This window comes from Sardina pilchardus, chromosome 22 (assembly GCF_963854185.1).
Source record: "Sardina pilchardus chromosome 22, fSarPil1.1, whole genome shotgun sequence".
NCBI classification, from domain to species: Eukaryota; Metazoa; Chordata; class Actinopteri; order Clupeiformes; family Clupeidae; genus Sardina; species Sardina pilchardus.
Genome location: NC_085015.1, coordinates 22,279,859 through 22,305,494, shown reverse-complemented (window position 1 = coordinate 22,305,494; position 25,636 = coordinate 22,279,859). Strand labels below are relative to the sequence as shown.

Here is a 25,636-nt window from a genome sequence, read left to right as displayed (position 1 = left end):
GTATGCATACAAAAGATGTTCACACAAGTAAAGTAACCATTTAACATTTTATTGAAAATGAGTATTACCAAGCAGTCTTTTTTTTCCAGATTCATTCAGAGCTCACCAGTCCCTTGTAGTATTTAACATAAGAGTTTCAAATGCACCATCAACAATTCCTGTTTCATAAGTGTAGTGTATTCTCTAAACTTCTGTTTAAAAAAAGGGTTCCTTAGTGTTGAGGCATAAGGCAGCAAGGTAGCAGAAAAGCTGGTTTAAACTTTTAAGTCATGGAAAGTAAGTACAACATTGACATCAGGTATCACCGACATAGCACAGTTTTGCCACTGAAAAGGTACCATCTATGCTTCTTTACAAGATCATGACCTTACTCAAAGACAGCAAAAAGTTCTGAATAAAAAGTAAAAGATGACAGTTCTGTGGTCCATAAATTCTTAGTACCACGTCACCACTTTACTCCAAGGTCTTTTCAGAATGTCTGATAATATTGCCTGGACCTTCACAGGAACCGTAAGACAGCTCTTATGACATGACTATAAGTGCGACTGCAATGTATTTTAGAGTTTTTTTGTACTTGGATCGAGGAGCAATTGGTATGCCATACCACATTCAGTTTACTTGACCAGTCACAGTAATGCCCCATGAATATAAAAACAGGGGAAGAAGAAAAGGCAGGAAATTAAATCTTGGCATTGATACATATCGTAGCCAATGAACAGAATTAGCCCCTGTAAATATGTAAGGAGGCACTGATAAGGCTTCTTGAAAAAAAAGAAAAAAAAAAAGACAAAACCTTTCGCCACAGGAATGTGTTGATGGGTAATAAATAGAGCAAATAGGAGACAGTTCTCATACAAAAGCAGTAAAAAAAAAGGGTCAGTTTATGTCTATGAATGGACCGGAAACCTGCAGTCACCAGCTACATATTTTTTTTATGTGTTTGCTTTTTTTTTTTTTTAAGCGGTGCTTTGGGTTTCAACCAAACCTCCCTCCTATGTCCTGCTAAACGTTCCTCTTTTATCATCTCATGTCAGCAAAGGGCACTTCAATCACAAATGTACACACAACCTCACACTCAACCCCACACATCAAAACACATACACACGTTCATACCTCAAACAAATATTGTTTTCTTATGTTCTCTACAAAAAGTCCACCCATCACCTAGCTTTTAGAACTCTTGTGGGGTTTTAGTATCTCAAGAAATCTCAAAAACATGTACAGTTGCACTGTTTTTACTGTCATGTAATCCATCAACATCACCTGGCACCTTTACATCGTAAAGACGCTCAGTTTCCTAGAGTTGAAGCTCCTCTGGCACAGTACTCCTTGGCCTCTGGGAGTTTGATTGTCTAAAGCTTGGGCACTTAAGAGGAAAGCAGCTGGCAGCTGAAGGCTGGCAGGTTGGTATACACTTTGGTAACTAGAGGGGGGGGAGAGCAGCAGTGGGTTACCGAACCGTTGGGCCAGGCAGAGGGGAGGAGAGGGATAGGGTGCTGGGAATGCCAAGGGTTGGGGACACTCCAGAGCAAAGGCGGATCCCTCTCAGAGGACGGTGCTCTCGGAGTCGAGCTCGCCGTCTTTGGGCTGGCAGCCCGGAGACTGCTGCTCCCCAGACAGGTCAGGGACGTAAGCCCGGCTCAGCCCCTTGAATGTCATCCCCGAATCTAGGCAAAGAAGAATGGACACCTTAATTACACGTTTCATCATGGCATGGTATCAAAGTCAGGAAACCTGCTCTTGTCTATGGAAATGCAAATGTTGGCAGTATGAATGACAATGGTTAAAACAACTATTCCTTTCAAATACATAAAACATCACACCATGCAATATAGTCTGTAGTTGGCAGTGCTAAACTTACATACAGCTTTCTTTACCAGTTGTATCTTTATGTATGAATTAACATTAAAAAGTGTTAACAGGAGGTTTTAAGTTATCTGTGCAGCATGCGTTACACCCCCCCCCCAAAAAATGCATCCGTTTTGGTGGTAGTTCCAGTATAGCAGTAATTTCACAGTTGCCACATCTTGCTTTAGAAGACCAACAATAATCTGTACATTGTGCTCCAATTGTGGCAGATTTTGTTCAGCCTTACTCTTAAAATGCCTCTAAAGGCCCTACATATTGTCAAAATATTTGGTAAGGAGTAAAACACTGTGGCAATTGAGTGGGGTTGCAAAACACTGAGTGATCTCAAATAAAAGAAGTCGTCACCACTTCAGGTAATCTCTGTCCACCCCAATCATAGGAAACAATCAGTCATTAATACTTTTGTCCCACAACCCTACATCGATTGTGATTACATCCCCCGAATCCAAAAAAAATTGGAACGCTGAGTAAAATGTAAATGAAATCAGAACATGATCATCTGCAAATCTTGTAAGCCAATGTTGGCTGCAAAATAAAGACAACATCAAAAGGTAAAACTGACAACTATTTCATGAAAAATGTGCACTCGTTTTGAATTTGATGCCAGTAACATGTCTCAACAAAAGGCTGGAAATCTTGTGTTATGCTAAAGAAAACACAAGACGGAACATTCCACAACTGATCAGGTACACTGTCTGGCACCATGATTGGATATTTAGAAAAGAGCATTCCATAGAGGTAGTCTCTCAGAAGTAGAGATGCGAGAGGTATTCATCACTTTTTGTAAACCTGCATGAGCAATAATGCAACATTATAACAATTAAAGCTCCTCAATATTACATTGTGAAGAATATGGGGATTTCCTCATTTATTATTAAAAAATATCCAGTAAATCTAGAGGAAACTATGGGACCTGGCTGAAAAACAAAATGGAATGGCTGCAGTCTTTGGGGCTTCAGATGACACAGCATTAAAACACAGACCCGTTTCAGTGTGAATCATTTTATGGACCTACTAGGAAAACTTTTGTTAACCACTGTCTATGAACAGTTTGATGATGCATCCACAAATGCTGGTTAAAACTCCATGCCGAGAAGAAACCATACTTAGGAGTGATCTAGAAATGCCGCCGTCTTATCTGGGCCCAAGCTCATCTCAGATGGACTGAGGCAAAGTGAAAAACTGTCCTGTGGTAAGACCAATCAAAATTTGGAACTCTTTTTGGAAATCATGGACTGCTCTGACTGCATCCTCTGGGCTTAAGGAGAGAGACCATCCAACTTATTATTAGTGCACAGTTCAAAAGCCGCCATCTACTGTATGCTGGTATGGGGGTGCATTCGGCATGGACAGCTTTGCATATCTGGACAGGCAAATATAGGTTTTGAGGAACATTATCTTGTCATCCAGGCGACGTCTTTCTCAGGAAAGACCTTGAATAGTGCCAAACTGCATTCTGCACAAATTACAACAGTATGGCTCCACAGTAGAGGAAGCCAGGTGGTAAAATGGTCTGCTTGCGGTCCAGACCCTTTCATATTGGGTGCATCATGGAACGGAAAACATCATTACGAAGACCTCAGACTGTAGACCAGCTGAAATCCTATATTGCACAAAAATGGGACATTTCACCTTAAAAACTCCAGCAATTGGTCTCCTCTATTCCCAAACCATTCAAACAATTCCAAACTGCTTTCAAAGGAAGAGGCGAAGAATTACAGTACATGCCCGTGTCCCAAATTGTTTGCAACATTTCTCTGTTTCAACAACTGTATTTGCACTACAGCCCGGGATTATAGATTAGTGAGAGAAAACTGGTGTCTCTGTATACGACATAAATACGGAATATGTTTGTAAAATAACAAAAATGATAATAATTTCCACATGAATTGAACAAGATCTAAATGGAGGACAAATATTATTTCAGATTGATCACCCCTACCTTCTTGCTGCTTAGTTGTAAAAGTGGCTGTGTGGAAGAGTAAAAACTATACAGCCTTTGTTTCAGGCATTTTTTAGGAGATGTGTCAGAATTGTTTTCATGAGGCAAACATTATTTTCATGAGGCAAACAGAGATCACCTACAAGCTTGGAATGTTCCATTAAAAAAAAAAAAAGAGGAAGTGAGTTCACTTCAGCATACCCATTTTGTACACACATTTCAAAAAACATTTCTCATGTATTTTGCAAGCCCACACACGAACTGATAATGCAGGAATGTAAATAAATGGAGCTGAAGGAAGTCTTATGAATGATAAGATGTTTGCAATAGTGAAGAATTCACAATCCACAGAAACGTAGTAGTATGAGTGCATGGTAATAATGATGATGGTAGAGCAACAGAGCTTGAGTAGTTAAATAAAGGGGGTGAAACCATCCCTCAAAACACAAACCTCTGCCACTGACATTATCTTCAACCTGTGAATGTGTCATCATACATCGCTGTTAGTCATTTAAAACTTAAAGATAGATGGATAGATAAATAAATAAAAACACTCAATAAATTCAAGCTCTCAGCAGAGTATACTCCAGAGCCAGGCCAGAAACAATTCCTTTTGCATTACTAGCACCTCAACACAACTCAAACTTGCGGTTAAGCACTAGCATCTTTAAGTTCAACCCCATCTGGACTCAAGCTTAATACCCCGCTCTACATTATAATTACGTAATTTTCTTAATAACAATTCCATCACTCTACTGATCATATCCAAATAAGAGTGCAGGACTTACCCATCATTTTGAACGCAGAGCCACAGATGCCGTTGGTGTCCGTGCCTGCACCTGAAGTGGGAGGCTGTGGTGGGGGAGGGATGCTGGGCCGGTTCCGTGGCCTTGGCACAGGCCGCTGCCGGGGCAGAGAACCTGTTGGGTACGGTGAAAAGATGGGGGTTCCGGCGCCATCCTGGGGAGTTGTGATCGGTGGAGGAGTGTTGGGTGGGGTTGGAGTGCTGGGCGGGGAGGGGTCTGCCCCAGGCTCTGTCTGGCCCTGAGGCGGAGGAGTGCCCTGTGTGGTGGGTGGCTGCGGAGGTGGGTGGTTGGGCGCTTGGATGGGTGGCTGGTTGCTGGAGTGGCGGCGAGGTGTCGTGCCAGCTTGGGTGACCGCTAGAGTGGAAGTCTGCGCTGTGGGAGAGTGGCTGGAGAGAGGTCTTCCTGTGTGGGGGAGGGGCTGAGGGGTGCCTGGGGAGGGATGCAGGCCTGGCTGAGGGCCCGGTTGACCTGGAGGGGGGATGGCTGGTTTCGGAGGGGCAGGGGCTGGCTTTTTGGTGCCTAGGAAATGGAAAAGTAGATGAACAGAATTTAGAGCATAAAAAATAATTGCATTCTGATTCCAGATTCCATCTTCAATTCCAGAGAACTTTGGGGTTCTCTCACTGATCTCATAAATACAGTTCTCACCGCCCCTTACCTCTGCGTGTCAAATGAGGACTGGGGCCTGTGGTTCCCGCCACAGGAGCCCCCACGTTCAGCTGGCCTGATCCTGCAGAGCCGTTCCTCTGGGGTGGGGGTGTGGACGCAGACTCCCTAGACTTGGAGCTGGAGCCGGAGAGGCCAGAGAAAGTCAACACTGAACTTTTTACCTTAAATACAAGAGGTCATGGTCAAGGGCAGGCTCCATGCAAAGCACCTGCTAAACCGTGAAATTAACCTCCTTCACCCTGCTCTCATCCGAGAGGCAACCCCCTGAAGCACACATGCTGAAACTGTTCTGTAGGAATGTACTGAGCATAGATAAAGAGCCCAATATATCGGATTGTTTTCTGCCCACAAGGCTGAGTCGTGCGTTTCAGCACGAGCACAGAGGCGTCTAGAGATCCGTGTAACAAAGGCTGGCACTCAAAGGGCACAGCTCTATTGAACCAACCCCAAAAGAGGTGGGCTGCATTGTGATCTGCCTGTACTGCTTGCTCTCCACAGGGAGTTGTTTGAAGAAAAGTTTAGTGTCCAGAGTACTTCTGACCATGTTAGTGTTTCAAACTCAGAACCACACACAGATTCATAATTTCAAGTTAATTGGGTGAGAGAGGTAAAATATTATAATCTGAAGTTCAGCCACTGTATGTGTATACAGTGTTGAATTGAGTCTGAAATACTTTCGACACAAACCTTTATCTGTGGATACGTCAAATTAAAACTAAATGCTTGCTGAATAGTCCAATTACAGTTCATTCAGTGCGCACAATGCAGCTTAAACAATCTGTTTTGGTCACATCTGGGTGACAAAATACCGGATGCCTGTTGCTAAGCAACTTCCTCATGAGAAAGAACACTGACCATGCACACATCTCTGCCTCAGCCGAACGGAGTGGCAGAGTCGGAGGAGCCCCGAGTGGCTCTTACCTGCTCTCTTCACAGGGCTGGACTAGAAGCTGCTGCGCGGCCGCCAGGGCAGCTATCCCCAGCGCCAAGCTAGGCTGGCAGGCCTCCAAGCCCTGCCCCCCCGGCACAGGCAGTTGGGGTTGGAGCTCGGCGGCAGGCTGCCCCACCGCAGCCCCCGCCACCTCCACTGGAGGCAGAGGGGGCTGGAAGGCAGGCGAAGCGTGCTGCTTTCTAGTTAGAGTATTGCCTCTACGCGGAATGTGGTCCAGTAATTTGTTAGCGGCGCTACAGCACAGAGAGAGTGGACAGTGAACACAGACCCAGCGCCAAGCTTAAAATCATATAACTAATCCCCCAAAGAACAGATCCCCCCCCCCACAACCAACACCATCCTCCAACAATGACAGCATACGCCACACCCACAGAAAGTGCTTTTAGATTGGTTTGAGAGGACCCAAGGCCTTGTCCCAGCTGGAAAACCTTGAGTATTGTCACACATAAGTGCGTTCCCATGTGTTCCCTACAAATCTCAGGGGACTCAGCTTGCCATTTGTGAGGGGAAAGATGTGCTCAGCAGTTCTCCATACACCATTCTTGTGCCCTTCAAGGGCCCCATTCTTGGACACCCATTATTTTTCCCCTTTGCATTTTGGCAAAGTTGGCCGAATTATATCATCCATAGTTCCCTCCATTAAAGGTGCAACGCACCATTTGCCGTTTCTTTGGCTTGCAGATCGCAGCTAGAGGTTCAAAGCGCTTGTGTGACGTTTTGAATCTATGGGTTTTATAGTGTACAGTAAAATATGCTAAACGAGAACGCTCAAGGCTCCAACTAGGACACGGCACAAGCTTGCCACCAACATCCCATATGAAATTATGCATGACATACTTTCAACCAAAGGTATGATTTGGCATAATTAGACATTACTTGATTATATTAGTAGAGAAAAATAAGCCTATTTAATTGAGCCGTTAGGAAATTACCATTGCAGATATTTAGACATCACTGATGAGCTATACAAGTCCTTGTGGACTCGTTATTTAGTATCTACTGGAGGAAAGTTACCTGTCTCTGCGAGGAATATCTGAATCTGGTCCCACCATACTACCCGGCCTTTTCCTTTCTATGGTGCCACAGTCGTAGTCTGGAGTAGTCAGGTGGTTGACGTGGTTTGTAATCGGCGTTGGCATAGTAAACATCCCTGATACATTGAAGTCCACCTCTGTGGAAGACACAAGATACGTGTGTAAGATACAACTGAACATGCAGTTTAGAGTTACTGAATCATACTTCCTATGGACAGGGTTCATACCATCAGGGAAGAACCAGTCTGCATGCTGAATGATGGGTTCAATGATGGTTACCACATGGACTGAAGTTGCTGCAGCCATTTCTGCCAGACTCCTGAGGATATAGAGGGCATTGGGTAAACAGAGCATTCTGTGTACAGACTCAGAGGGTATTGTTGGCTGAGGGGCGGCAACAGTCCTCACCCTTCAGTTTTGGCCCACAGTAAATTGGGTCCCAGGACAATAGCTATATTGCTAGGGGTCATCTTGTTGATCTCACTGTCTTGAGCCAGCTTCGCAAGAAACTTTACCAGGTACCTGCAAAGTCAGACAATAGCCAAGTTACCAACACCGTATATTTCTTAAATTGGTCATAATTAGATGTCTATGCATATATTCATAGAACAAACGATCCATTGTTGTCGTGACACAGTAATAGCATGGTGACAGTGTTGGGTTAACCCTCAAGTCATTGTTCACGGCTGCAGAAGCATCAGAAGCATCTGCACAAGCCAGTGTGACTCACCTTAAGTTAGCTTTGTGGTTCTTTGGTAATTGATCACACACCACCCATAGTGCTTGCAGTCTTTTGTCAGGATCAGATACACTGTCAAAAGAAACAATTTTGTATTAGAGGATGGGATTCCACTGGTCTGTCCCCCAAAGTAAAAAGACTTGTCCAGTTTCACTTGGCTTACTTGGATGCTTGGATCCACTCATCATACAGCTGGTAGGTCATTAGTGGCTCTGGCAGTTCTCTCAGGTAGGATTTCAAAGCACCTGATGGCATAGAAAATTGTTAGGTCATTGCGGAGTTCTTTATGACTATAAATGGCAAAAAAAGAGAAATAAATAGAATGAGACTGCACCAGCGACAGCGTGGGGATCAGAGTAGAATTCCTCCAGCTGAGATGTGGAACAGTCCAGAGCGGCCTTCAACTTCTTCAGCTTCGAAGCCCCAGCAGCAATCCGGAAGAGGCCCTGGGGTGAGATTTATCACAATGGGTTTGTAACACACAAACAAAAAACACACACACACACACACACACACACACACACTTCGAAGCCTTAGCAGTGATCCGGAAGAGGCCCTGGGGTGAGATTTATTGCAGTGGGTACTGTGGTCTGTGTACAAATCACCAATAATGGCAATGTGTTAAAAGGAGTAACATTTACCAAAGATTGTTTATGGCTATGGTATCTCAGTTGTATGGCTCCCTATTTTGGGGAGACAAATTAATCCACTTCAGTTACTTCTACACTAGCCTGGGTGAATCCCAACAAGTACTGTATGTGAGCGTATCTTAATTTCCTCCGCAGATCCGCCGGGCGATCTTCCCATTAAAGCCCATTTCCAAATCATCAAAAAAATAGGAGCCAATCACAATGACGTATCTGCTATGAGAGGCTTTATATGATAGACTGGAACAGGACAGCAGTGCTGTTGAACACTAGCAATGGCTGCACTGATGGCATCAGTGTTAAACAACACGGACGTCTATTTTCTTTGGAGCGGAGTTAACAACCGCATTTAAAACCTTAGCTTACAAGAAATATGTGGTCGTTATACTTCCAAAAAGATCTGGTAGGAGTTTAATGTGCCAATTTCAGTTTAATTTCACTGCTGATTACACCCCTTGGAGGTGAATGAAGGGTCCCCAAAGTGTCAACCATCCTTCTACACTGTTTTAGAAAAGAAGGTGGAATATTTTTTTTTTTTGCCAACATCTTGTTTTATTTTCATTATACTACAAATATAAAAGAAGTAATACAATGAAATATGCCGTAAAAACAAACTCAACTGCATGAATCTGGCAGTGAAACAACATTTGTTTGTTTTTGTCTTTTATCTGATTTTAGATTCCACTACATCTAACAAAAGGTTGAGTTTTCTTCTCTCTTTTTTTGAGATTTACGTTCCATCGGCCAGATGGATGGAAGCTGTTGCTGTTTTACAGAGTGACTGCCATCACCCTTTGACCTTTTCATCTGGCTCTGTGCCCTCCCTCCCCTCCTCCCTCCCTCCCTCCCTCCACTCCTCCCTCCCTCTCTGACGTACCTCCTCCTTCATGCCTGTCTCCAGCAGCATCATCACACACGCCTCCATGGGTAGAGCGATTTCCCGGTTACTCCTCTTTAAGTGCTCATCTAGGCCCGTTCCAAAGGCGGGCTTCTCAGTCCAGGAGTCTAAAGAGGGGGGGGGGGGGGGTAGAATGGCATGAACTCTCCTTATGTTGCAGACTGCATCTGATAGAATAGCACAAACACATTTCCTTCTGCTTTCCTGATGCTTGTTGATCATTACAACTTGGATGGCATCTGGGTTCGGGGGGGCTGGAAGTGTTTTGAGATAAAGGAGGTTTCAATTTCCACCAATTTCTCAGCTGGACTGTGAGGTGTGAGGTGGTGCGAGTGGAGTCGAGTGTGCCTGTGAGAGCGCGTGTGAAGGAGGGGTGGGGAGACCAGGTGTGAGCAGTGGGGAAAATGACTCATGGGCCACATGCTGAGAGAAAGAGTGGGTCTGTTTGTTTCTCACAAAACACATGTGCCACTAAGCACATAACAAAAACACACAAAAAGACGGGGGGAGAGTCTGGATCTTGCTAAGAAGGCCATTCAGTACAGGAGCTACATTATGCTTAAACCAAAACACCAGCTAAAAAAAAAGATGTAAAGCTTGCAGTGAAACACTAACCAATTTAACTGAGAGAAAAAAATCTATAAAACACATATTTTTTCATCATTTCTTGTTTGTCGGGGGGTGTAGCATGAAAGCTTCCTGACAGCACACAACTGTGACATTTATGAAACACCAGAGTGGCGCAAGAGACATGGCAGTCGCAGGTCCGACAGTTACCTTGCTGTGCTTGGATGGTTGGCAGAACGCTCTCCAGCACGGTAAGTGATCTGCGGTGGTAATCTGCTTGTGCTTCTAATAGCTGGAAACAGAGCCGACATTGTGGCACATGGACCATTAAAGGGAGTGGGCAGCCAGAAGCAAAATAAACACAACTTTACAGTCAGGAAAAAATCGGTCTGCATATGGCTGCAAGACCATTAAATGAGTTCCCATTCAAACCCTTCTAGATGCAGTGATTAATGCTGGCAACTACACCCACACCCACTTCAAATCACTTACCAACACATAATATCGTGCGTAATCTCCCTCCTTTGAAGAGAAGTTGTACATATCTGCAGCAAGTTGGTCCTGAGGATGTAAAAACGAAACATACTTAACACACCTCTGTAAGGATTCAGTGATGTTCAAAATTATACTGTAGGAATCTGTATCTCAACCTGCCAATGTAACAAACACTATAAACGTCCGTTTTTTAAAAAGCCACTTAATCAGAATGGGAAGCTAACATTTTCACACCCACTTACTTTAGTGCTTCCACACCACTCCAAATAGTGCATCGCAACTCAACCCACTGCCACATGTAGCCTTCTAAAAGATTTCTGGTAAACGACTTAGTCTCTGGCACACTTTACGTCCATTAGGTTTCCCCTCGTAACTCATTAATCTTTCATTGTCTGGTCAACAACTCCCAGCTGGGCGCGGGGGAAAAGTGCTTGCTAACGAAAACGCTGGGCCCTGGACTTCCTGTATTCCGTGCTGCTGCTCGCAGATAAATGACGCAACGCGCGAAACGCAATGGAGAGAGCGGCACTGACGACCAGTGGGACGCATGCTCTGCTGACGGCGACTTTCCACTTCTGACGGCCGCCGTCAGGCGAGGACACGGGGGAAGCGCGGCGCTCGGTCTCACATGAGCGCAGAGCATGCAAACGACCGTATCACAGCGTCTGATGCCTTGTTGTGAGTGCATCGGGAAGAATGAAATGTTTTCACGGTCCGAGTTTGTATCCCTTGGGCTTGAATGCATGGCCCACAAGTTAGCAGACAACCCGCTCTGCATTCCATAGTGTATCTGGACAATGGCAATCATTCTGTTGGCTTTTTTTAACATATTGACTTTTAAGCCTGCCTGCAAAACCTAAGGCACTCTTCTTCAATGGCCAAGGGGGTATAGTTAGTCCGAAGTGAAATTAGTAGTATGTGAAGCATAATGCCTGAAGTGCATTCAAATTTGACACACAATGGCAAATGTTCTTGGCAGACTTTTTTTTATCTTTGAACTTTTAACTCTGAACAAGCCTCTGCTTACTGAATGTGAATGCACCTCCGGCTTTAGACTCTATATATAGAGTAGTATACCCCCAGGACACTATTTATAAAACTCCCATGATAATGTATGTAGTTTCAGTTTGATCTAAAATGCACTGGAAAGTGTACTACCTTGCACTGCTCAACTTTGTTCATAGCTTCATCCACCTCTTCTTTGAGTGAATCAGCCTTGGCTGTAAGCGCTTGAGTGTTTGTTCCTGAGATTATTGACTTGGTTGCCTGCAACCACCTGAAAATCAGACAAAGTGAAAGACTGATTACACACATTCAGCGTGATAAGAAAAAAATGTGGCACACGAGATGATATTTCAGGTATGTTTCATTATTATGATCTACTGCATTCAGTGTTCAGATATTATTGCTGAGGCAGCTCAAATGGCCTAGCAGGCAGTCTCCTTCCATTTCCTTGACTGAACAGGAATAGCCAACTGCAGCAGTCTGCAGATTTTTTTAAAACAGGTACAGTACAACCTCAGCTTCCATGAGCTATAACATTTTTATTGCATTTAATACGTTTTGGTATTTGCTGAGGTTTGTAATTAGAACGTTAACTTTCTTATTATACGTTTTGCAATGTAGAGTAACGATGCGGACATGATGATGTATATATAATAAAAAAAAAATCCTGCTAGTACAGGCATAACGACTGTGGTTTGGATATACAGTGAGGAGAACATGTATTTGATACCATGCTAAAGTTGACTAAAAAGAGGAATATAAAATCATCATTTGACAATTGATCTTAATGTCTTAATTCAAAAATTGAGTAAAAATAAAACCGCTAACTACCCCAATTTTCTTTGTGAATGAAGAATGTTTCGTAAATAAATAAATGTTCTTCCTAAATGCTAGGGGGAAGGAAGTATTTGACCCCCAATGTAACCCTATGGGAATTTAACACATAGGGTTAACATTGGGGCAGGCAGATTTTTATTTTTTAAGGCCAGCTATTTCATGGATTCAGGTTATTATGCATCCTGATAAAGTTCCCTTGGCCGTTGGAATTAAAATAGCCCCACGTCATTACATACCTTTCACCATAGCGAGAGATTGGCATGGTGCTTTTTGCAGTAGGCCTATTAGCCTGTTTGATGCTCATTGAGCTCAATGCAAATCAAACAGGCTAATAGGCCTACTGGAAAAAGCACCATGCCAATCTCTAGCTATGGTCAAGGGTATGTGATGATGTGGGGCTATTTTAATTCCAAAGGCCAAGGGAAATTTATCGGGATGCATAATATCCTAGATCCATGAAATAGCTGGTCTTTAAAAATAAAAATCTGCCTGCCCCTATGTTAACCCTATGTGTTAAATTCCCATAGGGTTACATAGGGGGTCAAATACTTCCTTCCCCTAGCATTTAAGGAAAACATTTATCTATTTACGATACATTCTTCAATCACAAAGAAAATTGGTGTCCTTGGCGGTTTGATTTTTACTCATTTTTTAAATTAAGGCATTAAGATCAATTGTCAAATGATGATTTTATATTCCTGTTTTAGCATGGTATCAAATACATGTGCTCCTCACTGTATAGCTCTGACCAGACCATGGTGGACCAACTATGATTTAGTTGACAAGCTCTTTTTATCTAGCCCGTCTAAAACTGATGATACAAACTTTTTAGAGCAATGTTGCTGCGCGATGTTCCCATTGTGAGTGTTGTTCTAACATGTTCCCATTCATTCACTCCTTTCAACTTTCTTTCTCTGGAGAACTTTAATTACCTATTGGTTGGCAAATTGTCATGCTCATCCAATCAGAAAACATGGAACCGGTTATGCAGCAACACTGTTCAAAATATTGCCCCATGTATCATCACCGTAACTGTGTCCACCAGGTAAAAAGAACAGTTCAGTGTCTTTTCCTTTCGGTTTATTCTGCATTGTCTTTCTTGCATATAACTATAAATCAATCGACGTAACTTACTCACGTCTTTGAACAGACGGTTTTATATATTTATAAAGAAGAAATTGCCAGAGCACATGGGTTCTGTGACTTCTCAGGTCCACGTCATAACCGGAAGTCTCAACAACAGTTCAGTGAGCGAACCTCACTGCCTGGTGCCTTAAGAGAGATCTAGTGCTTAACGCCAACGCTAATGGCCTTTAGTCTCCACCCCAAACAGGTTTCCAAGGCTGCAAGTTTAAATCTGTTGTGGAACTGTGGATGCCACTAAACAGGTTACACTTCTACATTTTGGCTGGCCTAATGGAGGTCTACTATATTACAATGCATATCTGGTGGTCTAAGTCTTCACCAGACATTGTTGTCGTCAAGGTGATCTGGGACTAGGACACCATGATCCAATGGACATGCATCTGAGTATATTCAGTGGCATGACACAAAATAGCCCTTTTGTATGTATTTGTTAAAGCCTTACCTTGCTTTTGCTGAGTCGTAGTCCAATACCAGCTTGGCCAATTGCTTCCTCTGCTTCAGGATGTTGGGAATGTCCACCTGAGGGGAAGCAGATGCAGATGAGTTTTTCCTTCACCATGGCAGATATGGGAATATGAGAGTATAGGACTCTATTTGCAAAAGAATTGCTGTGGAGGGGAAAGTGCAACACGTAAAACTGAATGCCTCACCTCCGCTAACTGATTGAGAGGGTCTAAAATATCCTTCTCAATTTGCACCTCGTGCTGCATTAGCTCGGAGGCTAACCGGTTCTCAGCATCCCCACAGACCTCCATCATTGTCCTGCAGACACATTCATGCAAGAAAAGAAACCCCATTAGACGCCATTACAGCTCACCCTTCACATATAGTAATGATTCAGTGCTATCAAGAGGACTTAGTCTTCATTAACCATCAAGCCTCCATGCTGGAGCAATTTTACACTGCACATGAGTCACACACAGAATTAGATTGACGCCAAAATGCCTGACAACTCTGATTCATTGGCCGGTGCTACCGTGGCCCCGCAACTGAAGCACTCTGTTCACTCCACACTCTGTGAACGTCATGCTTCAATTGCGCTGTGAGCGGTGCAGCCCGAGTGTGAAGAAGAGAGACCATGTGAGTGCACTGGACGCACCCTATAAGAGACTCCTCCCCCAGCTGCCCACCTCCATCCTGCATGGACTGCGAGAGGGCGAATAACGGGAGCTTTTTCTGTTGAAGAAAAGAGTACGCACGCGTCACTCAAACATTCACCATCATGTGTGCTCAATAGTTTTGCATAAGTCTGAGGCTGAATTCCTGACCCAAATGAAAGGGTTATGTTTGCTAGTGATAGTGATAGTGATGGTGATAGTGATAGCTCTGGATAGTGAATGTAGCCTGGGAATACCCATACGAACCTTTGGCAAATTTGGGATTTGCTCTCCAGGTCCGTCTGGCCAAGAGGCCATTGTAGCCCATTTCCAATGTCCCTAAAACATGGGCACGCAAATACAATCTCTAATCTGGTATGGACGTGGATTTCTTTGGAACTGTTTTGAACAACTGCATTTAAAACCTTTGTATACAAGAATGCTTTTGAAATTATTTGTTATGAGTTTAATGCCTCAATTTGAATTTCATTTCACTGCTAGTTACGCCTCTGGTGAAGGTCGTAACGTTAATGAACCTGGTCCGGACTCATTCTCAATTCCAACTGAGAAGGTCTTGCATGCTAACCAGGCTAATAGTGAATGCAGAGCATATACTGTACGGTCACAGCTGTTCTGTGGTAAGAGGTATCGATGAGCGTGTAAACGAGGGGCCATTTGAGGCTGGACACAGGGGGTAACGTACATGTCTCTTTTCGCCGTCAGTGCCGATGTGCCCCTGCAAACACGAGACCATCCTCTTGTGCATGTTGTGGGACACCACACGCACCATTTCCATACGTCGCTCGATCTGCACAGACAGGGGAGGGGGAGAAGGGGGGAGGAAGAAAAATCAATATCATCAAAGTGCTCCAAAGCCGGTCATCATTTTGCACCCCTGACTGAGTGGGACTGGTTCACAACGTTGAATCAACAGTCGACAAATAACCAAGACAAACATTCGGAGACCTTTTATGCAACTGCTGCTGCAGGACCCATGACACTGTGGAGGAGCAGGGCATTCTTCGAGCCGTCTACGCGCATATGCACGGATGAGCAGAAAATGAGGCCTTTGTTTCCCTCTCCATAGTAACCAATAAAACTAGGTGTCATTGCCTTTCCTGTTTTGAAAGCCCTTGTGGTACAAAACAAAAAAAAGAGCTGACCCTAGCAGCCTGGAGGGCAACTACGCATGGTTCTGGAAGTCACTTAAGGGGTGGAGTGCGTTCAAGTTTGATTGATAACACCCGTCCCAAAGGAGAGACGTTGAGCGATGTGCTTTTTAAAGACCTATGACTCATACTGCACTACTGAAGAACATTAGGCCATGACTCCTGGCCTTGTCCTGGAAATGCTTCACATATTTTACAATATGATTCTCTTGGTTCTCAAATCAATCGTTTATAGTACTATAATGTCTATGACATACACACATGCATGTTTATATCAAAGCTGAGGAGACCAACCTGACCTCTATCAGTCACAGTTATATGATAAGCTCAAGGACAATTTACTTTTCCACTTGTGAACACATCTGTCAGAACGTTTAAAATGTCTGCACACAGGCACAAGGAGGGTGAGAGGAGGGTGTGTCTGTACGGTGTGACAGAACCGGAAAAAAATGCAGTCGCACAGAAAAACACCCCATGTGCAATGGGGGAAAAAACAACCTGACAAGAAGTCAATGCAAAACGTCAATGCGTTTGAACAGGCCTGACAGGGTCTGTGTGGAGAGTTCAAACACGCAAAAGGAGCTTTGAAGCAAAAAAAAAAGGAAAGGGAAGAATGAAAAAAAAACTGATTGTGTTCCAAAAACAGCCCCATAGCTCAGGAATTCCAACAGGCTGGAAGTGGAGATAACTGCGTCTCCGCACCTCTTGGCCTCCATTACGTCACTCCAGCGCTGCAGGCACGTCGCTCAGCAGCTGGGTCAAACGGGCATTCCATCCAGGCACCCCCCCCCCCTCCGCCAACCACCCCCACCCATACTCCTCTTCTGCATGAGAGCAGACAGGCAGCAGTACCTGGCACTGGAACAAGGGGAATCCACTGACCCCTTCTGCTGCTCAGGGAGATCCTGTTCTGGGAGACGTGTTTGGATTAGAGGGGACTGGCTCGGATGGCGAGATATTGGTGGGCTTCCTTTTATGTTTCACCCCATAGCGAAAACAAAAGATCACTGGCCAGACGGTGAATAGACCAAACAATTCTCATCTGAGGGGGAGAGAGGAGGCCGATTCTGGAGTGGAAGCAGACCGACACGCCGTCCTACTGTTTTTGAGCTGGGAAACCCCACTACTGTGATAAGGCAAGGGTGTAGCTCAAACTAAGCTAAACTCCAGTGAAGGTGAGCATGTCCAGACAAGCACAAGGTCTTGTGAGAATCACTGCAGTAGAACTGCTGCCTGGACTCGGTTCAAAATGGGTGTAGATCTTGGTCCGTCACAAGACCCTGGAGATTGGGGACGTGAAATCTAATCAGAGATCGCAGACAATAATTTGCTGGAGCACATTTATCATTTCCATTTCTCCTTTGGCCCACCGGTATTTTGATGGAGCAGTTTTGTCAACAGAACATACCATGAGCCCCATGAGTGTCCCAGTGTATGCGTACGGGGCCTCTCTGGAGAAAAGAACTGGGAATAACTGAGTCAGTCGTGGGAGAACGGCACTATGCACACAAACAGATTGTCAGCTGGGGCTGATAGAACTCTATTGTGATCTACAAAAAAGTCCATCAACACAACCAGATGGAAGAAAGAGGCTAGGAATAAAAAACATCCCCCCAAAGCCTTGAAGAGCGTCAGGCGGTGTCAAAATAACTCCCTGCGTGCCACATCAGAAGATGTTCCTGAAAGATCTGTGCCTCAAAGGGGGAGAGCAGCTACCGCGTAACCCATCACAAGGACTCAGAGCCCGGTGAGCCAGACAGCTACCTCTGCACATCAGACACGTCAGAGGCTGTGGATTGACGTTGGCTTGTAGTCATTTCCACTCTCTTAAATGTCAACACTCTCCCGTACAAATCCCAGCTATATTTTACATGCATTTTATTTCCTCCACAGTGACACACAGTATATCCTCTCTGTCAGTGCATCTTACCTATGAGTGGCCTCCACACAGACAAGCAACAAAGGACTACAGCTTGACAAAATAACATATAAAGACAGTGACCCCCACCACTAATAATTACGATTAGATTAGAACATAATCAGTATGAAGAGATTATGAAAGATTAAGTGGGCTGCAGAGTTTGTATCAGTTATCTTTTCCACATTGAGCTCATTGGTAGTTGTATTACATTGTGATACATCTGAACCTTTGAGAGAAAGAACTACGACACCAAACTAGAATCTACAGTATGCTACCAAAAGGAGTTGAATGAGCAGTGTAGAAGTAGTGCAAATTGAGCATCAAACATAACACTCCTATGAAAACGCAAAAGACCAAGTGCATACTTTTTAAGGTATTGAAGACTTTTTAAGGAGTAGAACTCGTATTACTACATTTTCAGACTCTTCAAGGCCCTGAGGACACCCTGAAGAGATGCTGGGTCCTGGTCTTGGTGAAAGCAGAAGTTCTACTCATGTTCCCTCACCCATCTCTGTCACGACCACCATAATCCCGGCCTCTGTGTGGTGCTTAATGAGTAACGCAGCAAAGGCAGATGCAACACCTCGGGTTGTTTGTTTAACACTTCATTCATGCAACTGGACACATTCTTGGGCAATCTAAATAAGGCGTTTGGAATGCGTTTGCTTAGCAGCGTTGAAGTCAGGCTCCACCTGCTAAAGTCCGATGACTCATACGGTTCCCACCGTTGTGCTCAACCCAGAATAAAGTTTCACTGACCCGGCGCACATTTACTGGTGGCCTGGTCGGAACATAAATCAGCCCTGACTCTCGCTAATGTCATTTAGCAATGCCTCAACATACAGCTCAATAGCAGCTGTAGTTTGGGGTGAGATATCTCAGTAGGCTTTTCCTTGGGCAAACAGTACACATACAAGTAGTTCAGGCACAATGCAAAACGAATACTGATAAAAGTTATGGTGAGGTTTTGGCCTGGTAACATGGGACACTATTGACGCACCAGCAGACCACCACAAAGATACAAATTCTCACCTGTAAAAGGTCATCACTCAGAACTTCTGTTTTCTCAGCCCTGCAGATGAAGAACAACAATAAGCGGTTAGATGTACAGGGCAGATTGGTAGAGCTGTATTCAAAGGAACATTCCAACATTTGCAGAGCAGCATTCTTGTTATTTTACTGTTATTCTAGAGACTGCCCAGCCCAATCAGTTTTGTTTCCATAAAGGCAAATTCAAATAACAATAGATAAGATTTAGGCTACAGTATTTACATATCTTGAAAGAACATATAAAGGATTACATGTCTGCTGTTACATGACCTCAAAACAAACAGCGGATTCATTGTTACTCCAGTTATTTACCCATCATGTTTGCTCTACGACAATCTGTATCTGTCAGTTTATTTTGATGAGATTTCAGATGTGATAAACACTCAACATTTTCACCAATAGCAAATCATCTCATGACAAACAACAAAGGAATTGCACCCAGCTGCATATAGCTGGCTTTTTCATACGCAAGACAAAAAGCAAGCATTACAGCAACTCTGGAAATCTCAACTGAAACAGGCCTTGTACAAGCACAGCACGAGGACTAGCTAGTAGCGCTGCGCTGAAAGAGTGCATCAGACATTGCTCGAGGGCCACCTGACAGCTGACCAGACTAGACCGTCTAGCTGAACAGCTGTCTGTGGGCCGCAGCCGTGGACCCAGCCCCTTTCCCACAGCTCTGCCTGCCCTGCGCCACCCATCCACTCTCAGGGCCGTCCCAGCGTCCGCACGGCACAGGCCCTATTAATAGCAAACCAACACACACAAACGCTCGCCTTGGACAGGCATTCCGATTAGGTTCTGAAAAAAAACCCTCGCAAGTGGGAGACACAGGCTTAGTTCACAGGGCTTATCATCATCATCATCATCATCATCATCATCAACACCTATGCCTCAGAGTTGTTACTGTGCAGCTAACACTGGGAACACTGTAATCAGCTTAGCTTATTATGGCCTGACATCGGTGCCTTATCTTCAGCATGTGCCATCCTACAGAATTGCAGCGCCACATTTGGCAATTTTAGGTGTGAAATGAGTGTCTGATATCTAAAATGAAGTTTTGTTCTCGCCATGCCCTGGTAACTGTTAAAGCCTGTCTTTGCACTATGCATCTGCATGTTAATCAGTGAGGCAACAGCTCTCGAAACTCCAATTTAGTTCTGTGCTCCCTTTGTCTCTATGTATGTTCCTGTAACTTGGCAGAACACCACTGCCTCCTCAGCTTAGTTCCATACCCTTGCGTTAACCATGGCAATAAAAACAGAAGCCTGCTGCTTTACAATATTACTTATCAAAATAACGCGAACCTCCACCACTCCTTCCACTACTGTTTACTGTTATGGCAACGGTGTGGTCGGTCGGTGCCCTGCTTGGTGTCTCACGCTACATGGGAATGGGGTGGAGCAAGAGTCTCTCGTAAATGGATTCCTGAAGAAGCAAAAAAAAACGCAAATGTCTCATCATGTTTGTCTTCACTGTAGGCCTGCAGTGATTCATACCATGGGTAATCAAATCAGGCCCACTGCATTTACAGCTACAGACTAAATAGGCTACCCATTAGCAATGGCCTGCTCCTGCCCCACCGATGCTAAATAAGGTAAAGCTTGCGTTTGTTTCACAGCTGTATCTTTGGGGGCTGTGAGTAATAAAGGGGAAAGTAATTAAGTATTTTTATTATCATACCTGCCTGTAATTGATCCACTATTTCATAAAGAAAACTTCTAAATGTGTAACAGAGGGTTATACGATGCTCTACTGGTGAGCAAAAAACAAAAGCTCATTTTGAGCAGATGGGTTCCCTCAGTCCTCTGACAGCAAATTATGAGATCATTAAATTACAGGACATCTTTAGACTGGCGATCCTCTCCCATACCCTTCTACCAATCCCCTCACTGTCTGCCATGTTCCTCTGTCCCGCCACTGCCAAAACCAAAGCTCCCTGCACTGTAGTAACCTTGTGACAGCTGCTTTCAATTAACACAAGGAGAGAAGGGAGAGAGAGAAGGGCAGAGAGAGGGAGAGAGAGAGAGAGAGAGAAAAGTGAGGGGGGGGGGGGGGTAAAGGAAAAAGACAGAAGTTTCAACCAAGTCCAGAGAGAATTCAAAAGCTCTTTTTTTCCTCTCTTTCCAGTTCTTTCTGGAACCAGGCCTAGGCCAAGCTGGTGAGGTCACATGTGCTGTGGGGAGAGGCGAGAGCGAGAGAGCCTGCCGTGCATGGCGCTGTTGGCAGCGCACTGGCTACAATGGCACTCCTCGCAAATGGCTGTGGTCTGACTGCCTTGAGAGGAGCCAATCAGCCCATGCAGATTTCAATGGCCCGATTTCATGACGCTGGTCATTAGGTCGTTTCCCGCATCACAGTGTGAAACGACCACGTGGCCACTGACTGCACTGTAAGCCTGGATGAAAATGTGCTGAACTAGGCTGTTCACAAAGGCTCTGGACCTGACTGGCACACGCTTGATGGACCATGCCATCCTTTCATGTTAAAGTACAAAATATTGATCAACCCATCCAGCTACAAAGTTAAAAGTCAAAGGCTTTTTAACCACGCATTTCCTTAATGATGGTACTAGGCAACATCAAAACACTCCAACAACAACAATACCAATTCTGCTGATTCAACTTCAGTGGACTGGCAAGAGTAAATACACTCCCTTGCATTTACCATGCTTATCACTGCATTCACGTCACTTTACAGTGAATGCCTCGCAAGTACTCAAGAGTCAACAAACACTCTTCACACGAACATGCTGCAAACAGACACAAACAAAACGCATCTTATGACAGGACTGTGCATTTCTAGGAAGCCCACAGCGGTATAAATATATGTTGCTTTGTGACAAACTGTCACCACTATGTTTACTACAGACATATTACGACATATTGTTGACCAAAATAAGAAATACTCTATCAATCTTTCTTTGCTGTCCACCCACCACTCCTCTTAAACTGTTCCATGCACTCAATAAACCATGGAGATTGCCACCTCAGCAAGCCCACCCACAAAACGCAGCCTTGAGTGGAGAAAGTTAGGATGAAAAACAAGGGCAAGTTCGCATTCTAGCAATGAATGGGAAGAACCACAAACACACACACACACACACACACATACATACATACATACACACACACACACACACAGGATAAACAGCTGTGTCCATAGCAACATTTTCCTCATGAAAGCTTGAGAAGGATCAACCTGTTTGTTGACTTGTTTTTGATAGGCACCTCTGATAGCACAGATGACAACTGTGGCCCTCCGGGTCCTATCTCAAGTAGCAAGGGACGCTGCAGTCGACCAAATTGAGAAATTCAATACTCTTCATAAATTCGCTTGATGCCATTATGGTGGTGATATCCACAAACATCTTTCTCTAAACAGGCCATGACCCATCTCATTGCTCTGTCGGTTTGGAGTTGTTATGTAATGAAATATCCTCAGGTTAAATGACTAATACTGAGAAAATGCCAGAGCTGTGAAGCCTACTCTTCATTCTCTCTTCAAGAACAGGAGACACCATTTCAACAGCAGCAGAAAGCCATGCAGAATGACAGCTGATAAGGTAAAAAACAATGGGCTTTTTTGAAAAAAAAAAAAAAAATGGGCTCAAGCCTATTCCATCTCTCCACCTCAATGTTTTCACTGAAGCAGTCTCTGGCCTACAGACATGTCCCAACACTTTCTTCTGGAAATAGATGGCTAAACCAAGAAGGGAGAGAGTAGGTTTACATAAAAGGTTTACAAGCTCGAACATCTTCCCAGGTTGTTTTCAGAACATTTCGCCCACATCCAATCTCAAAAGTGAATGCATCTATGCACAAGAGGGGGGGGGGGGATCACCAAACATAGCATGCTCTGGGGGGAGCCCTTTTTACATTCCAAAGAACCGTTGCAATACTTCTCTACCTAATCTCTGATTTAGGCTAATTCCTAGAAATCAAACTTCCTCAGTCAGAACCATTTCCTGTTTAAAAAGGCGAATAAGAAGAGATTTCCTTTGAGGAGCTGCATGCTGAACACAGTGTTCCGTCACTTTACAATCACAGGAACTCGGAGACCAGCTGAGGCCTGCGTCCGGCCTCTGAACCCCCCCCCCCCCCCCACACACACACACACACTACACACACACACACACACACACACACACACACATACACACTACACACACACACACTACACACACACACACTACACACACACAGTCCAAACCCACCTCCTCCCTGCAGCCTCCCTCTGCCCCATGGACACTCAGGTCTGCTTTCTGCATCACAAGCCTCTGATTTATGGTTAGTAAAATACATAAAGGAAATGATGAGGATTCCAGTGATGCCTCTCTGCACCAAAACCCAGCCAAGGCTGCAAGCACAGGGAGGCCATTCGATTGGGGCTTTTCAAGATTTTAACTTTTTTAGAAAACCGTGACAAAATGGGCACGGCTACTTCAAAAACTCACTTCACTTGGAAGGCAATGACTTAGTGTTACTGATGTAGTGCTGTACTCAACCTATTATAGTGTAATGGCTGTGCATTATCACGTATTTACATCTGAGAAATAGACATCCAAGCATCAGCCTTCAGTATTCGCGGGAATAGGAACTCTATTTATAATTCCAGATACTATCTAGACTCTTTTCCAGACTGTTTGTGTTTCACATATTCGAGTCAATGTTTCACCTGTCATATAAAATAACTGAGGTGAAACTAATTAGTCACAGCCTTACAGCAGCCATGTACCAGACTGAGATCCTGCTGTCTCTCTCACAACAAAGCACAGGTAACTACGGGCACTTCCCAGCCCATGATTCACCAATGAAATCATCAGGAAAGAATACTACACCATCCCAAGCTAGAGAACACACTGCTCCTGCCTCGCCCATGGCAACACATAAAGCACCTACACACCATTCTTACTCACAGACACCAGATCCTCTAACTACTACACTGGACTTCATCCATAGCTTCTCATCATCATAAACACTGCACTAAACCCAGAGGGATGCATCACCAGCCATGTCTACCCAGCCATGTATAACTGAACAAAATTATCTCTGTGGATACACTAATGAAGGCTGACAAATAAATTATTCAAGGTCCAGTTTGACTGCATTTACTGGGGTCTGTTTCAGTGACCTTACAATAACAAGTTGATACAGCATTGCAAGCCTTGTTGGCAATACATTTATTCCAAAATAGCTACAGAGGCTCAAGCTTGCCTCACTGGGTTTCTAATGTAGGCTAGGGTTCTACAATTGATGAAAAGCACTTCGCATTCATTAAGACACAGAGGACATTATCTTGGGGGTGGAAGTCAGCAACGGCTGAAAGGGCTGGCAAATCAAGGGAGCCATTGATGTCTTATCTGGGCAGTTCCTAAGGCCACTGAAAGCCAACCCACGGACTGTCAAACCTTTTGCTTTTGGTGACACGGACACCATCTGAAAACTTACGCAACAACCAAATTGTCAAAAGAAACAGCTCTGTGTTCAAAGAAATGTCACTAATGTGCAAAACACTTGATGATATCTTTCATATAAATGTCAGGAGTAAGTTAAGAAACTCAATGCTCAAATGTTGAGAAAGCCTGAAATCAGGATACTAGTTTCTGAGTAGAGCATTCTCTGCAATGAATCACTGGAATGGTAATGGTTCGTAATGTATCAGCAGCAGCACACATCACCTGTGATCACAGTGCAGAATGCTCAAACAGCTGTCAAAATCATGCTGCAACAATAATAAATTGCATGCATGTCCAAACAAGTGAGGCATCACTAACTGGACTATGTGAATAACGTTGGCCACCACCGTCGATGTTGGTGGTTAAACACGAGTAATTCTGCACGATATGAGCAGACAATAACTAGTCACCTAACATGACTAGCTTTGGACAAAGAATGTACAAATTGCTGACGTTACCGATGAAGTTAACCAGAGTTCGTTATCAACAGCTGGATATCCTTGCAAGCTAGCTAACCTTACCAAAATGAACTCAGCAAGTAGATAACGTGTGCCGATATGGAAACAAAACCAATTCAACATCGCTAATTTCGCTAAATTCACAACATATAAGATCAACAATAGCTATCTTTAGCTACCTGTCAGGCTAATGTTATGTTAGCGTTAAAATGTAAGAAATGTATACTTGCCTTCCAACAGTTTGGTTGGCCAGTTGTTTCATCCGATTGAACTGTTTCTTCATTTTGAGTCCCACGGTCGATTACACTCAGTGAAAAACTGAAAAAGACTCCGCAGCAATATGCCTCATCAGCAGGGAATCATTTGATTGATCATGAAGGTGTGCAGGTAGCTAGCTAGCTAATCACATTAAACTTTTCCGATAATTAGCTTAGCCTACTTCAAGCTAGCGAACAAGAAACGATGAAAAAAGTTATCTGGATGACATCGTCGGGTTTATTCATGTCGTTCTTCTCGTGAAGTTAACTGTTTCTCAAATAATTTAAATTAATCCGTTTTCTACTATTAGTAAGTACTTGTGGCCGATTCGTCCGTCCATGCAGTGAATTGGCCAGCTAATTCACTTAAACAAATCGCCCTTTCTCCCAACAATTCCTACCTTACCGCAGAGTACAAAGCTGATGGCGTATGCATGCAGGAAGTATACGTAGCATCCACCTCCCTCACTGACTGTTGTGGGTAGTTAAAAAAGCACTGCTGTTACAGGGCAGTCCGAAATGTGAGAGTTAGACGTTTTTAACTCTCATGCGTTATTTTAACACATGCCTTTAAATGAACGGTGTTTCATTGTGAACGTGGAATCTGTTGCACACACTCA

At 44.1% G+C, this 25,636-nt stretch overlaps 1 protein-coding gene across 4 annotated transcripts; it reads right to left on the bottom strand.

Moving 5' to 3' along the window:
* Positions 1 to 33: 33 nt before the first annotated feature.
* Positions 34 to 25,472, bottom strand: arhgap17a (Rho GTPase activating protein 17a). Of its 4 annotated transcripts, XM_062525762.1 has the most exons (21): positions 24,990 to 25,472; positions 18,826 to 18,865; positions 15,407 to 15,511; positions 14,971 to 15,042; positions 14,706 to 14,782; positions 14,257 to 14,368; positions 14,049 to 14,125; positions 11,777 to 11,894; positions 10,616 to 10,684; positions 10,334 to 10,415; positions 9,536 to 9,663; positions 8,346 to 8,457; positions 8,175 to 8,256; positions 8,003 to 8,083; positions 7,681 to 7,794; positions 7,500 to 7,591; positions 7,253 to 7,409; positions 6,208 to 6,471; positions 5,276 to 5,403; positions 4,600 to 5,136; positions 34 to 1,667 (listed from the first exon to the last, which is right to left on the bottom strand). In XM_062525762.1, exons 1-21 carry the CDS (start codon positions 25,040 to 25,042, stop codon positions 1,546 to 1,548), a joined length of 2,622 nt encoding a protein of 873 aa, XP_062381746.1. In that variant the 5' UTR covers positions 25,043 to 25,472; the 3' UTR covers positions 34 to 1,545. The 4 variants fall into 4 exon arrangements, with proteins under 4 accessions (XP_062381746.1, XP_062381747.1, XP_062381748.1 ...); XM_062525763.1 differs by lacking the exon at positions 14,971 to 15,042 and having other exon boundaries at positions 24,990 to 25,471; XM_062525764.1 differs by lacking the exon at positions 6,208 to 6,471 and having other exon boundaries at positions 24,990 to 25,470.
* Positions 25,473 to 25,636: the final 164 nt, after the last annotated feature.

Excerpts from the sequence above, each read along its gene's own strand:
- arhgap17a (XM_062525762.1), bottom strand. The coding sequence starts at position 25,042 with ATGAAGAAACAGTTCAATCGGATGAAACAACTGGCCAACCAAACTGTT. Across the intron at positions 15,043-15,406 it reads CTGACGGCGAAAAGAGACAT|GGACATTGGAAATGGGCTAC; the intron begins GTACGTTACCCC and ends CCCATGTTTTAG. Across the intron at positions 10,416-10,615 it reads ACGCACGATATTATGTGTTG|CTATTAGAAGCACAAGCAGA; the intron begins GTAAGTGATTTG and ends CTCTGTTTCCAG.